This window comes from Ctenocephalides felis, unplaced genomic scaffold (genome assembly GCF_003426905.1).
Source record: "Ctenocephalides felis isolate EL2017-DRISC unplaced genomic scaffold, ASM342690v1 CF-g0.4_SCAFFOLD_01170, whole genome shotgun sequence".
NCBI lineage: Eukaryota > Metazoa > Arthropoda > Insecta > Siphonaptera > Pulicidae > Ctenocephalides > Ctenocephalides felis.
Window position 1 is genome coordinate 83,588,849 of NW_020537324.1, and position 13,606 is coordinate 83,602,454.

At 29.1% G+C, this 13,606-nt stretch overlaps 1 protein-coding gene and 3 non-coding genes across 4 annotated transcripts in view; 3 read left to right on the top strand and 1 right to left on the bottom strand.

The window, feature by feature from the left end:
- LOC113367818 (esterase FE4-like) overlaps positions 1-143 on the top strand; it is a 9,710-nt gene extending 9,567 nt beyond the window's left edge. Inside the window, exon 10 of the mRNA XM_026609397.1 lies at positions 106-143. Within this exon, the coding sequence (XP_026465182.1) occupies positions 106-143 (38 nt within the window). The remainder of the gene's footprint in view (positions 1-105) is intronic.
- Positions 144-5,520: 5,377 nt separating this feature from the next.
- On the top strand, positions 5,521-5,593 carry Trnar-ucu. Its single transcript has one exon. It is a non-coding gene; the product is annotated as a tRNA-Arg (tRNA).
- Positions 5,594-6,190: 597 nt separating this feature from the next.
- Trnad-guc lies at positions 6,191-6,262 on the top strand. The gene has a single exon. It is a non-coding gene; the product is annotated as a tRNA-Asp (tRNA).
- Positions 6,263-9,926: 3,664 nt separating this feature from the next.
- On the bottom strand, positions 9,927-9,998 carry Trnad-guc. Its single transcript has one exon. It is a non-coding gene; the product is annotated as a tRNA-Asp (tRNA).
- Between the last annotated feature and the right edge of the window lie 3,608 nt (positions 9,999-13,606).

A 13,606-nucleotide genomic window follows, 5' to 3' on the forward strand; every position in this document is an offset into this window, starting at 1 on the left:
AAAAGATTTGATTTTCTTTTATAACTCTGAAAAAAAAAGATTTTTGAAGCTTTTTGAATTTTTGAAATTAATTAATTATTTTTTATACTTTTAAAATATGAATAGCAAAGCGCGTGGGCGCTGCGTCGCAGTACAAGGGATGAACATTGCTAAGGAACCCAAAAAAGTAAACAACTTTGTTGTTATTATAAAATTTTATAAAATATATGATAATTTGATGGCATATGACTAATTGATCAATTTATCTGCCAAATGTCATTTTTTTTCACTATTTTGGATTTGGATTTCCGAAAACCGCCAGACCTGCCTTCCCAAAAATTTCATCGTTCTTTATTTCATCAATACAAAGTAACTGTTTTTTGAATCACACAAAGGGACGCTCCGTTCTGTCAAAAAATCAATCAACAATTATTGCACTTTTTGCCCCGTATCTTCAAAACGGCTTGACATGCCTTTGTTCAAAAACTAATCAGCGCGTCTCCTCATCAATGCGAATCGAATGTTTTTTGAATTATTCAAAGCGGTTGATCGGTGTTCCCGTAATCGTCGACGAAAATTTGTATCCATACACACACACCTAACGTCAATTTTTTCTAAGGTATGCCAAAATGTTCAGAAACCTTTGAAACGTAAAGAAATATAAACATTTTTATTTTCGTTCATTTTTGCGATTACTATAACTTACCCTACGGGAAGTTAAAAAGGCTTGACCAAAATTCGCCAAAAATTAATCCTTACAATTTTAATCTTATGTTCAAAATTTCGACTTTAATTTCAAAACGTGGATGAAAAATAAAGTTTTCAATTACTAATTGGGAAGAAACGACGACTTTATCCAGGATGATAATAATCATACAAATTATTGTTATTGTTATTATTATTATTAGTGCATATATTGTATTTCACAACAAATCATAATTGCACAATTTCAACGAACATCAGCCAAGTGCAAAAACAATAATAACAATTACGTTTAATAGGTTTTTTCCCGGAAGATGGCATTTTTCTGCGAAATATGATATTATAACTTCGTAACATATTTCTATGAAAAAAATACTTGAAATGTCTACTATATAAAGTAATATGGATCGAGGAATATATGAGATCTATAAATTAATTTTCTATTATCTGTAGGGCACAATTTAATTTTCTATCGTGACGAATAAAAAGAGAAGTTTCTCAATTCGCAGCATCCTGTCCGACTGACTGACTGACATTGACACATGTCATTTCGATTTGGTCTCTCAAGGGGGTCAGTCAACGCGGTTCTTTTCTCACAAATTAACCTTTGAGAGGTCAAGTGAATTAAATAATTAAACGAAACTCATTCGAGAGGAGAAGACTTATATATATATAGGGTGTCCCAGAATTCAACGTCAAGCCAAAACGAAGAATGACTGTAACTATCCTGAAAAAACAGCATTATCTATGACCATGTAAAAAATAATGACACTATCGGTTCAAATTTTCAACTAGCTGTAAGTGGAATTCTGTCTTAAGGCAATTAGGGCATCGTGCCTTAAGGCAAATTGCTGGAACTTCCCGTACCAAAAATTATTTTTTTTTTAGAAACGATTAACATTTTTGAAAAAATTTACTTCGAAAAAAATAGATTTTTGAGAAACTATAAATATGATAAAAAATTACTTTTTTTGAAAAAAAAAATTTTTTTTTTGAGAAAAAAAATTTTTTTTTGAAAACGAAAAATTTTTTGAAAAAAAAAAATGTTTTCTTCATTTGACATATTTTGGAAATTCTGAACTTTTTTTCAAAGCAATCGCACTGCTTGAACTGCATAGAGACGAAATATCGAAGCGCGCAAGTGCCGCGCCGCCGTCTAACGCATAAGCATTGGTACGGAACCATAGAAATGTAAAAAAAATTTATACTTATTATTAAAATCTCTATAAAATATCTGATAATTTGATGTGCATATGTCTAATGATCATTTTTGACCGCCAAATGGCTCATTTTTTACTTTTTCCTCCATATCTCCGAAACGGCTAGACCTACCTTCATGAAAAATTTTATCGATTCTTATCTTGTCAATACAAGTGAAAGTTTTTTGAATTATTCAAATCGGACGCTCCGTTCTCTTTAAAACTGAGTTACCGTTTTCGGCACTTTTTGCCCCGTCTTCGGAACGGCTAGACCTGCCTTCGCCAAAAACTAATCAGCACGTCTCCTTATCAATACGAATCGAATGTTTTTTGAATTATTCAAAATCGGTTGATCCGTGTTCCCGAAATCGTCGACGAAAATTTGTATTCGCACATACATACACACACGTACATACACACACACACAACACACACATACATCCATTTTTTCTAAGGTATGCCAAAATGTTCAGAAACCTCTGAAACGTAAAGATATATAAAAATTTTCATTTTCGATTTTTTTGCGATTACTATAATACCCTACGGGAAGTTAATAATTAGAACTTTTGGTTTTAAACTATGAATTAAAAGTTTTAAAACTTGTCTTTAAAAAGATGTTCTAAAATATGTTAGTATGTTCCATCAAAATTGGAGCATTTAATCAGGATTGTAAAAATGGTAAATGCTTGATAGTTTCATAATTTCTAACGTAATTTGTTGTTATAAACAGTTTATGATTTTTTGATTTTGAACATGTTTTTCTCACACTTTGTTAATACCAATCGAATAGTTTAGGAATTATGAACGATAAAATGCATAAATGTTTGTATTTAAATTCAATATTAGGGTAGATCAAGTTGCGTTAGGCCTTCATTGTGTAAGAAAAACATTGCAGATTATTTAATATGTACAATTTTTTTAAATATTTCACCAGCATTTGACAAACTCTTTGAAAGTTACAACTGTAACATTAAATAAACGCACAATTGAATTGACGATCAAATTACATCTGTCGACGTTCGGATTTTGAGTGCAATTTTAGAGTATACCTAGTTTGCTACCTGACAAGAGAATATCTATTATTTTTTTAACTTTCATTCAGTCGTTTTCGACATTTTTCTACATATATAGTTTCATATTGACGCAAATACCGAAATGATCGAATAATAGAAATTGTTTGCACGGAACACAATGAAGGCGCACCTCTGTTCCTTTTTCACACACTCGCAAACAAAAATATAAAATGGACAATTGTTCGACAAAAGCTTTATTTAATTTCAGTTCATATAATACTCGATAATATTTGTTCGACGAAACGTATTGTGAGACGATTTCATTATTGGGAAATGTTATATTAAATTTTTGGCCGACGACAATGGAACATATAAACATACACATACACATATATAAATAAAATATTATATGTATGTATATTATGCTGTAATCATAATTTTCTCGATGATGAAAAATCATTATATTTTCACACTCCATAAACAAGATAAATGTACAAAAAGCCTGTTTGACGCCAAAAAGCAAAACGAGATTTATCTCGATCATATCCCATGACCGAAAGATATAATTATTTTTGAGGAATAAAAATCAGGGTTTCGTACTAACTATCAAATATCAATAAAACGTATTATATTTTTTAAATACAGTAAATTTAATTTTGAAATTGTTTATTTTGTTACTGATATAAAAATTAAGCACTTTTTTCTGTTTCGCTCTATATTCAATTTTACACTTATGATGAAACAAATTGTGGTCTCGAAACGTATGTGAAACTTATAATGCTATAAAGTTAGAGTAGAACTAGTGCGGTGTATGGCGTCGGGCCTTAAGGCAAATTGCTGGAACTTCCCGTACCGTAACGAAATGTTCGAGGAATACAGAATGTTTTCAAATAGATTATTATTAATTGTAACATTGTCTAATATTTATAAGAATTAAATAAACTGAATTGCAAAGTTAAAATTATTTGTTTAAAGTATATAGAACTTTAGTCAGAATTAAAAATAAAATCTGAATTATTTTCGATATACAAAAAAAACTAAAAAAAAAAAAATTATACAATTTTTTTTTTTCAAAATCAATTACTTTGTTAAAACAAGCTGAAAGTTTTTTGAATCATTTAAATTGGTCGCTTAGTTCTTTCAGAAACAGCCATTTTTTGCACATTTAGCTCTGTATCTCTGGATCTAATGAAAAAAGTAAAAAAAAAATCCATTTGGTGTGTCAAAAACGATGCACATCAACTTATCAGATATTTTATAGAGATTTTAAAAAGTACGTATAAATTATGTTTACATTTTTATGGGTTCCGTAACATGGTTTGTCCATTAGACGGCGACGCGACGTTTACGCGCTGCGATATTTCGTCTCTATGCAGTTAAAGCAGTATAATTGCTTTGAAAAAAGTTCAGAATTTGCAAAATATGTCAAAATAAAGAAGTAATTTTTTGTCAAATTTATAGTTTCTCAAAAATCTAATTTGTTTCGAAGTATTTTTTTTTCAACAATGTTAATCTTTTTAAAAAATAATAATTTTTGGTACGGGAAGTTCCAGCAATTTGCCTTACGGCAATGCGCCCCACTAGTTTTAGTTTGATTTGTTCAAATCAGATGCTTTGTTATATCAAAAACTGTCATTAGCTCAGTATCTCCGAATCGGCTAGATCTGCCTTTGCTTAAAAAGTATAATCACCACGTCTTGTCATCGTTAAGAGTTCGTAATGGATGTTTTTTGAATCATTCAAATCGGGTGCTCTGTTCTCTCAAAAACTCGATTTTTTTTCTGTACTCTGCTTCGTATCTTCGAAACGACTAGACCTATCTTTGCCAAAAACTAATCAACACGTCTCCTTGTCAATAGGAATTGAATGGTCTTTGAACCATTCAAATCGGTTGTTTCGTACGCCCGAAATGATCAATGAAATATTGTATCCGCACACACACACATAAATTTTTTCTAAGGTATGCCAAAATGTTCAGAAACCTCTGAAACCTAAAGATATGCAAAAAATTCCATTTTGATTTTTGGACTATTTACCCTACGGGAAGTCAATAAGATAAGAATGCAAACAGGTGTATTTTGACAGTCATTTATATTTAGTTTGTGCATTTCTTTAGAATTTGACTTGTAACCTTTATACTATTCGTTTATTAACTTCCCGTAGGATAAGTTATAGTAATCGCACAAAAATCGAAAATGAAAATTTTTATATATTTACGTTTCAGAGGTTTCTAAACATTTTGGCATACCTTAGAATAAATGGATGTGTGTGTGTGCGTGTGTGTGTGTGTGCGGATACAAATTTTCGTCGACGATTTCGGGAACACGGATCAACCGATTGGAATAATTAAAAAACATTCAATTCGTATTGATAAGGAGAAAAAAGTGCTAAAAAAGTCATTTTTATCAAAAATTTAAAATTTTCCAAAAATATACTTTTTGCAAAGGTTTAAACAAATTTAATCTTTTTTAAAAAAAAAAAAATGGTACGGAAAGTTGCAGCAATTTGCCTCAAGGCACGATGCCATACTCCACTAGTTTCACCTATGAATGCGTGCGTAGAGAAGGAAAAAAGTGCGACTAGTATCGCACTGGAGTGTGTTGCGGGCGAACGGCGTTGCTTCACATGTCCCTTTGGCGCAGCGGATAGCGCGTTGGACTTCTAATCCAAAGGTCGTGGGTTCGATCCCCACAAGGGATGGAGATGAATATTTTTTATTTTATATATCTATTTTATTGATTACTCCTGTTTTAATATGTGTATATGCGAAAACAAACGCGCATAACATTATCACGTATAATTATTGTTATTAGTATACGATTGAAATCGATATCGTATGATAACCGACAATAACAATCGATTATTATTTTAATGAGCCAACACCACGATCAAAATTAGAATAAACAATCGACCTTGGTGGTTAAAATTAAATTTATGCAATTTGATGCATCTATACAGGATATATTTTCTAACGTTATAATTATTATTATGGGTTTGTTGTGTTGTAACGTATAATTTTGTTTATCGTATCATCTAATAAATAATGATAAAAAACTATGATATTTTGAATCTCTATCTTATCATGTTTTATATACAATAGTCTGGTAATATTGAATTATATAACTGCATTATTAATAACACTTAATACGTTGCTCGCTATGTCAGTCTTTTGCGCACATTTAGAGTCCATGTATCTGATCCATAAGAACTGTTCATGGTCCAAGAGTGTTGTAATATCGATTAGGAAGGTTGTGGTAGTATCGAAAAAGTTCGAAGTTTAGATTAGTTTAGCACATGTCCTCGGTAGTATAGTGGTCAGTATCCCCGCCTGTCACGCGGGAGACCGGGGTTCGATTCCCCGCCGGGGAGGGTTTATTTTTTTTAGACATTTTTATAAATAAATAGATATGCTTATAATTTAACAACGAGTATTATTTATTTTAATGATACTGTCATTAATTTTTTCCAATGAGTTTGATGTACGAAGGGCGTTTCACACTTGAGATTAAATTTGATATCTATAAGCAAATGAAAATTTCATCAAATGATATCATACTGCTTGATATCGAACTGGTCGAAAGATCGTTAACCCACGTTCTCAAGCACTATCCTACAAGAAGGTAATAAGTAGAAATAAATGATCTACTAATTTAGGTAAAAATTTACTTTATCTTTTGTTTGCTTTTTTAACACTTTTACTTGATTTCCTTTTCTGTATTTTACAAACAATTGATATAGGGACAATTAAAAAAATGAATTAGTAAATTAGTATCTACATTTTCCGTGAGAATGCAAATCGACCCATGTGCATATATACCTACGAGTAATAATGCAGTAACATAGTAATTGCAACAGAAATAGCGTTACTTTATCATCATTTACATGCGATTTCGTTATTCATTATGCGTGTTGTTGTTGCTGCTGTTGTTACTTTGTGTTGTCGTCGTAGACAACAATAACAAACGACCGGCTAAAACCATGGCTCGCAATTATAATAGTAATAAAGTATTTTATAACGGGATACATGTCGTATTATATTTATTTCACACGCCTCGTGCACTTAGGAGATGTTATGGGTCTGTAATAAGGTCACACGAGCGGATTATAAGAGACTCGTATGTACTTTGTTAATGTATCTGGAATTTTGTAATACTTTGCTTTCAATGTGTCAATTAATCTAAAGGGCTGCACATTACAGCAACTTGCCTTCAGGCACACAACGTCCCTTTGGCTTTGTTTTCCATTTCCACGTAGGAAAATGTGTTCGCGTGCCTTTTTCAATTATCTTCGAGCGCTCGAACACGCGACCGATAGGTCAAAACGGAACAAACACCATATAACCTATAAAACCTTCCAATCCAATCTCTTGTTTAGAAATATAAATAATCTTTACTCATTTATATCAATTATTTATATTTCTCTAACAAAATTAGAGCATTATGTTTCGCGTTCCGAACGACCGATTGTTTTAACGATTTTTTAATGCAATCGCAACGCCGTAACAATAATAAACAACAATATTATGAGCCTTTGTGTTTTGCGTTTTGTGTTTGAAAGTCTTGGTGAAGTAAAGTAGTAAAGTTGAAGAACATGGAAAAAGTAGAACAAAACAATGGAAAATCCTATTACGGCGATACGATGCCCGTTTTTTTTTGCAATCGTACTTGTATGGCGTTTTGCAGACCCGAATCGGAGGGAGGAAATTGAAAAGAATTATAAAATAAATGAAGAAAATCGAATTCAATCTAATATTTGATAGAAGTTGTGAACGTGGCTTAGCAAAGCTTACTTGCGAGTTTGATCCTTCGGCCAGGTTAATATCAAGCAGTATCATACCAAATTTCAAATTGCTTATAGATCTCAAGTGAAAAACACTCTCCGTATTCATTACTGCATATCTAATATAAAATTTACACTTAAAAGAAGAATGGTTGGTCGACCGCTGGGTTGCCCTCTCGAAAAAAATACTTTAGGTTATGATGTACTATGGAAAACTATCGAATTGAATTTAACGAAAATTGAATTTAATTAATTTTCAAATTGTTTTTCCAAAGTATAGAGAGAAACTAATTTCAATTAATTATCCTGAATTGTGAAAAATATAAAAAAGAATATAGACAAATTGGAATGATAAATTGTATTGATTGAATAGTCATGGGTCGATTTACATTCTCAAGGAAAATGTTGGTGAAATAATATGAAAATTGATTTATCTACATGAGACATTAAATCAATTATTCAAAAATCTATAAAAAAGGAGATCTAAGAACTACAACTAGTTTTGAAATACTTTACAGTAGAGAAAAGGACGAAAAATCATGAAGTGGATTTTTATTTATTAGTAGACCTAAAATGGATTATTACGATTTTTTTCAAATATCCTGTTATATTTTCTGATTTAATCTAACAACTTCCTTACTAGGTTATTAAGATGTTCAATCAACATGTTTTTATACTTCTGACTGCGTTCAAGTACATAATTTCTAATGGAATCAATTCAATTGTAATAAACAGATTTATTTAAAGCTGTTATATATATTAAAGGTTGTTTCAAATTTCTCTAGTTTGTATTTTCATACATTTTCCTTGGAGTGTATGAATCAAATTAATTTATCTAGTATATCGATAAGATCTATGATAAGACGTGATTATTTAATTTTGTGTAATTAAACATTTTAATCTTAGTTTTAGTATATTTTAAGATCTTTTTAAATTTATCAAGTTCATACAGGTCTCTGAAGTCACTATGTCATGTTTACTTTTAATTAAATTTAATTCAACAGATACATGATGATTATTATTTTTTTTTAGAATTTTTATTTTGCTACCAGTGGTAATAAATCAATTAAGTATATTTACTTATCTTATCTTGTAGTATTACTATATGCAATGGTATGCCAGAAGTTGAAATATATATAATAGTAAACAAAAAAGATTCATTTCTTTTCTCAATCCAGTAGAAAAACATGTTGAATAATATTATTAATATATAATAATTGTAATGAAAGAAGATATATATATGAATTTTGAGTATTATATTAGTTTACTTAATGTCAGCAAATACTCGATAATTAGACATAATTGGATTGGAAGACTATTGAGTTGCCATCCATTCAAAAAAGTCAAAACAATTACTGAATGTCCAAAGTGTGACAGATTGTAATTAAAAATGTTAAAAAAATATTAGTTTACTTGTTAACTTGTGCGTAAAATTACAACTGCATTATAAATAAAACCCCAGATTATAGTTAAGTAAAAATTTACTGAATACAGATTTATTAAATAGCATTCAAATATGTAAAGACAATATTTAATATATGATAAATCCATAACGATAATTACAATTAATTGAATTTAGTAATTTTTTTTTGCGAAAAATTCTCATATATTAAAATACAAAACGCTATTAGCGTATTTGGACATCAATACAATTATTAAAAAAACCTGAGGTAAAAAAAAAAAATTAGTTTTGCATACGTTTCGGGTCCACATTTGACTCTTGTTTAATGCAAAAATACACAAATAATTTGAAAAATAAAACGTGTATAAGACATATTTATCAAATTCTGAAAACTGAACCTGAAATCAAATACAGAAGTGTTGAGTTATGAATAAAACTTACAATATGTCAGTTAGTATTGAGTGTTTTGCGGGGAAGCGGTACGCGGATTGTGTCGTCAACCTGGATCTAGCCCTCGTTTCAGGTCAGTGTCAAAATCAGCGTACCGGTTGGAAGCGGAACACACGATAACAACCATATTTGCCTTCCGATATTTTTTTGGGTATTCTATTAACAAAATCATTATTTATACACGATAGTTGCGTCATGTCAAAATTATATTAATTGTCTAAAATAAAATTCTTGACTAAAATCATCTGTAGCAACTGATTATAATGCAAATGCATTGGATTTTCCAAGACGTCAAACTCATTAGAAAAAAAATTAATGTCAGTATCATTAAAATAAATAATACTCGTTGTCAAATTATTAGTTTATCTATTTATTTATAAAAATGTCTAAAAAAAATATATCCTCCCCGGCGGGGAATCGAACCCCGGTCTCCCGCGTGACAGGCGGGGATACTGACCACTATACTACCGAGGACTTGCTCTATGAACGAAAATACTCTACTGACTACTGATCTAACTCTATTTGTATAAAACTAGTGTTCCACTAACAGGTATTTCTACTGAGTGGAATTTAACCTTTCATCTTTCATAAATAGTTTGCACACAGCTAATATTGTCTTTTATTAATAGTCATATAAACTTGTATAAACTAATAGTCATATAATCTTGGGCAATGATATTATTTTACAATCTCTAAATGTAAATTCAAACTCCAAATATAAAGTATTTTAAGACAAAATCAATAAAATGGCAATTTAAGCGTACCGAAAATAGTGCGTTAATTATTAAAATTATATCGATCTCAATGTTTCTAAGTTTGTAGGCAAAATAACTGAAAATTTTAATATAATAGGACTTTCTCTATATATTTAACTTCCCGTAAGGTAAGTTATAGTAATCGCAAAAAAATCGAAATTGAAATTTTTTATATATCTTTACGTTTCAGAGGTTTCTGAATATTTGGGCATACCTTAGAAAAAATTGATGTATGTGTGTGCGTGTGTATGTGTGTTCGGATACAAATTTTCGTCGACGATTTCGGAAACACGGATAAAGGATCAAAAAACATTCGATTCGTATTGATAAGGAGACGTGCTGATTAGTTTTTAGCGAAGGCAGGTCTAGCCGTTCCGAAGATATGGGGAAAAAGTGCAAAAATCGGTAACTCAGTTTTTAAGAGAACGGAGCGTCCGATTTGAATAATTCAAAAAACATTTTACTTGTAGTAACAAGATGAAAAACTGATCGCATTTTCATGAAGGCAGGTCCAGCGGTTTCGGAGATCTAGTAAAAAAAAAAAAAAGACATTTGGCGGTCAAAAATGATCATTAGACATATGCACATCAAATTATCGGATATTTTATAGAGATTTTAACAATAAGTATAAATTTTGTTTACATTCTTATGGGTTCCGTACCAATGTTTACGCGTTAGACGGCGACGCGGCGCTTACGCGCTTCGATATTTCGGCTTTATGCTTTATCTAAAGCAGTACGATTGCTTTGAAAAAAAGTTCAGAATTTCCAAAATATTTCAAAATAAATGATTTAAGATAGAATGATTTAATATGGTTCGAAATTTTATTAAAAGTTTCAAATCATTGATCAACTTTTATTGATTATTTTTAATTACTCGAATTTTGAATTGCGGTACGGGAAGTTCCAGCAATTTGCCTTAAGGCACGATGCCTTAATTGCCTTAAGACAGAATTCCACTTACAGCTAGTTTTGTTTAAATATTTTAAGTACTTTCATCAATGTTATCACATGAAAAAAAAGAAACGTGTATCATGACTATAATGTGATTTTTTTCTGCTCATTTTATACAATTTATATATTTTTTTACAATTTTTATTTTGCCGTCAGATACGTTAATAAATTAATTAAGTAAATGTCTTATCTTGTCTTATAGTAATATATGCAATATTATGTCAAAAATTGGAAGATATATCAAACAAAAAAGATTTATTTTTTATTACTTCATTTAGAGAAATCCATCATATAAATTGGCCTGTTCTTTCAATACCATCGATAGTTTAAATATTCAACTTTTGAATAAACTTCAACTCAATATTCAAAACTTGAAAAAAAAATCTTGTTGACGTAAATAGCATGAGAGATGAATAGAATAACAAAAGAGCAATCTGTGTAAGTGACTTTTAGAAATGAATATTATAGATAGTGTAATTAGAGACAATAAATGAGGTGTGTTGATAGAGACTAACAAAGTTAACATTCTATTACAATGTTAGTTAAACTTTTTGAAGAATTTGCTTTGTACGATATTGTTGAATTTCCTCACTTCGATTTCAATAACTAATTTTATACCGATCCTTATCTTTATAGCCTGAACTATATGGTCTTTTGTATAACTAATTCTAAGTTCTTATCGGTTATTTTTTATTAATAGTATATTAATTATTACCATTTATATAACTAAGAATCGATAAAAATTGAAGCCATAGCATATAAAAATTTTCTATTCAAAAATATAAGTCAACGAGAATGTTTGCAAAATTTTCTATAATAATACAACGTTCAAATTGTTTAATTTAAATAATAGACTAGACCTATAATTTAATAATTGCAGTCTATTTTGAAATTTATCTGGAATAATAATATTTTTATAATTTTTTATTCTTAAACAAATTGCTTAATTTAAGAATTATTATCATATTTCAGTTGTTAATGCGTCCTACATAGTATTTTTTTTTGGTAATGAGTAAAATATAATTTTATTTACTATTTTGCAACAATTGTGAAAATATTATTTATTCATCAGTTTTACATGAATTTTTTTAAAAATTAATTACAAGTAAACAGAAATGTAGTAAATGTCTATTGGCACATATGTTTTTGTACTCCAAGAAAACATATGCACACAATTTGTATATATACATATATATATATTGTATATATATATATATATATATATATATATATATATATACATACATATATACGTGGGAATTTTACCTGCCTAATGGTTTTATAGTTTTTTTTGAAGTTCTTAAAAATCTTTTGTGATGACATTACAAAAAGCGACAACGCTTGGAAATAAAAACAAAAAATGTCTACATTTTTGAATGGGTAAAAAGTTGTAAAGAAATTCCTCTTCTTTGGTCTCATTATATTCACATAATATACACAATATATATACATATATATTATAAAATATATATATATATATGTATATGTTCTAAGTTTAATTTATAATTTATAAAAAATTGTTTATATACAATTTGAGTTTGATTTTTTTAGAAAACTTGATTTTTGATCTGAAGTTTTTCAGAAACTATGATAAAACAAATAGGTGTATGTGTACCTGAATTTCAAATGAAATAAATAAATTTTTGACCTATGTATTACCCTATTTATTGTTTGAGAACGATATTTGTTTGCCTTTAGGTTTTTTAAAAAATAATGAGAATAATTGTTGAATAAAGACAAAGTACAACTTTATGTAAATACTAAAATTTAATTTCTTATAATCCATGTTTAAACCTTTTTTTAAGCATTTTTTTTGTTGTTATTTGTAGATAAACTAAAATTAAGCCGTTTTTTGTTTCGGAAGGTCTGAAATTATTAACATATTTTGAAAAAACAATTTTATTTTTCGGAACAAAATAATAGAAATAAAATTGTTTTATTATTTATTTTTATAAATATAATTTTACTCTGTTGATTTTCTGTGTGGTCTCGATGAAGTTTTATTTGTCGGTTTTATAGTGTTGAAGGGATCTCTTTTTAGAACGAAGCGTCTACCAAAATAGTTTTAATTTTTAATTTATTAGCTGCCAAAATTAGATTGGCAGATAATAAAGTCTGGCTGATAATAATTAACACACACATACATATACACACTTTATATATCTATATAAATATATTTATATAAATTTTTCTTGTCATGATGTTAATGCTAATTTGTTTATAATTTGTAATTAAGAAATACATACAACCCTAAATTTTTACCCTCCTGCTTCACTTTTGTAATAGTCATGTTAATAATAAATCACTTTCCACTTGTTTAACGTTAGTGAATTGCATTCACTTAATATTAATTTAGATTTTCTTGAATTCATGT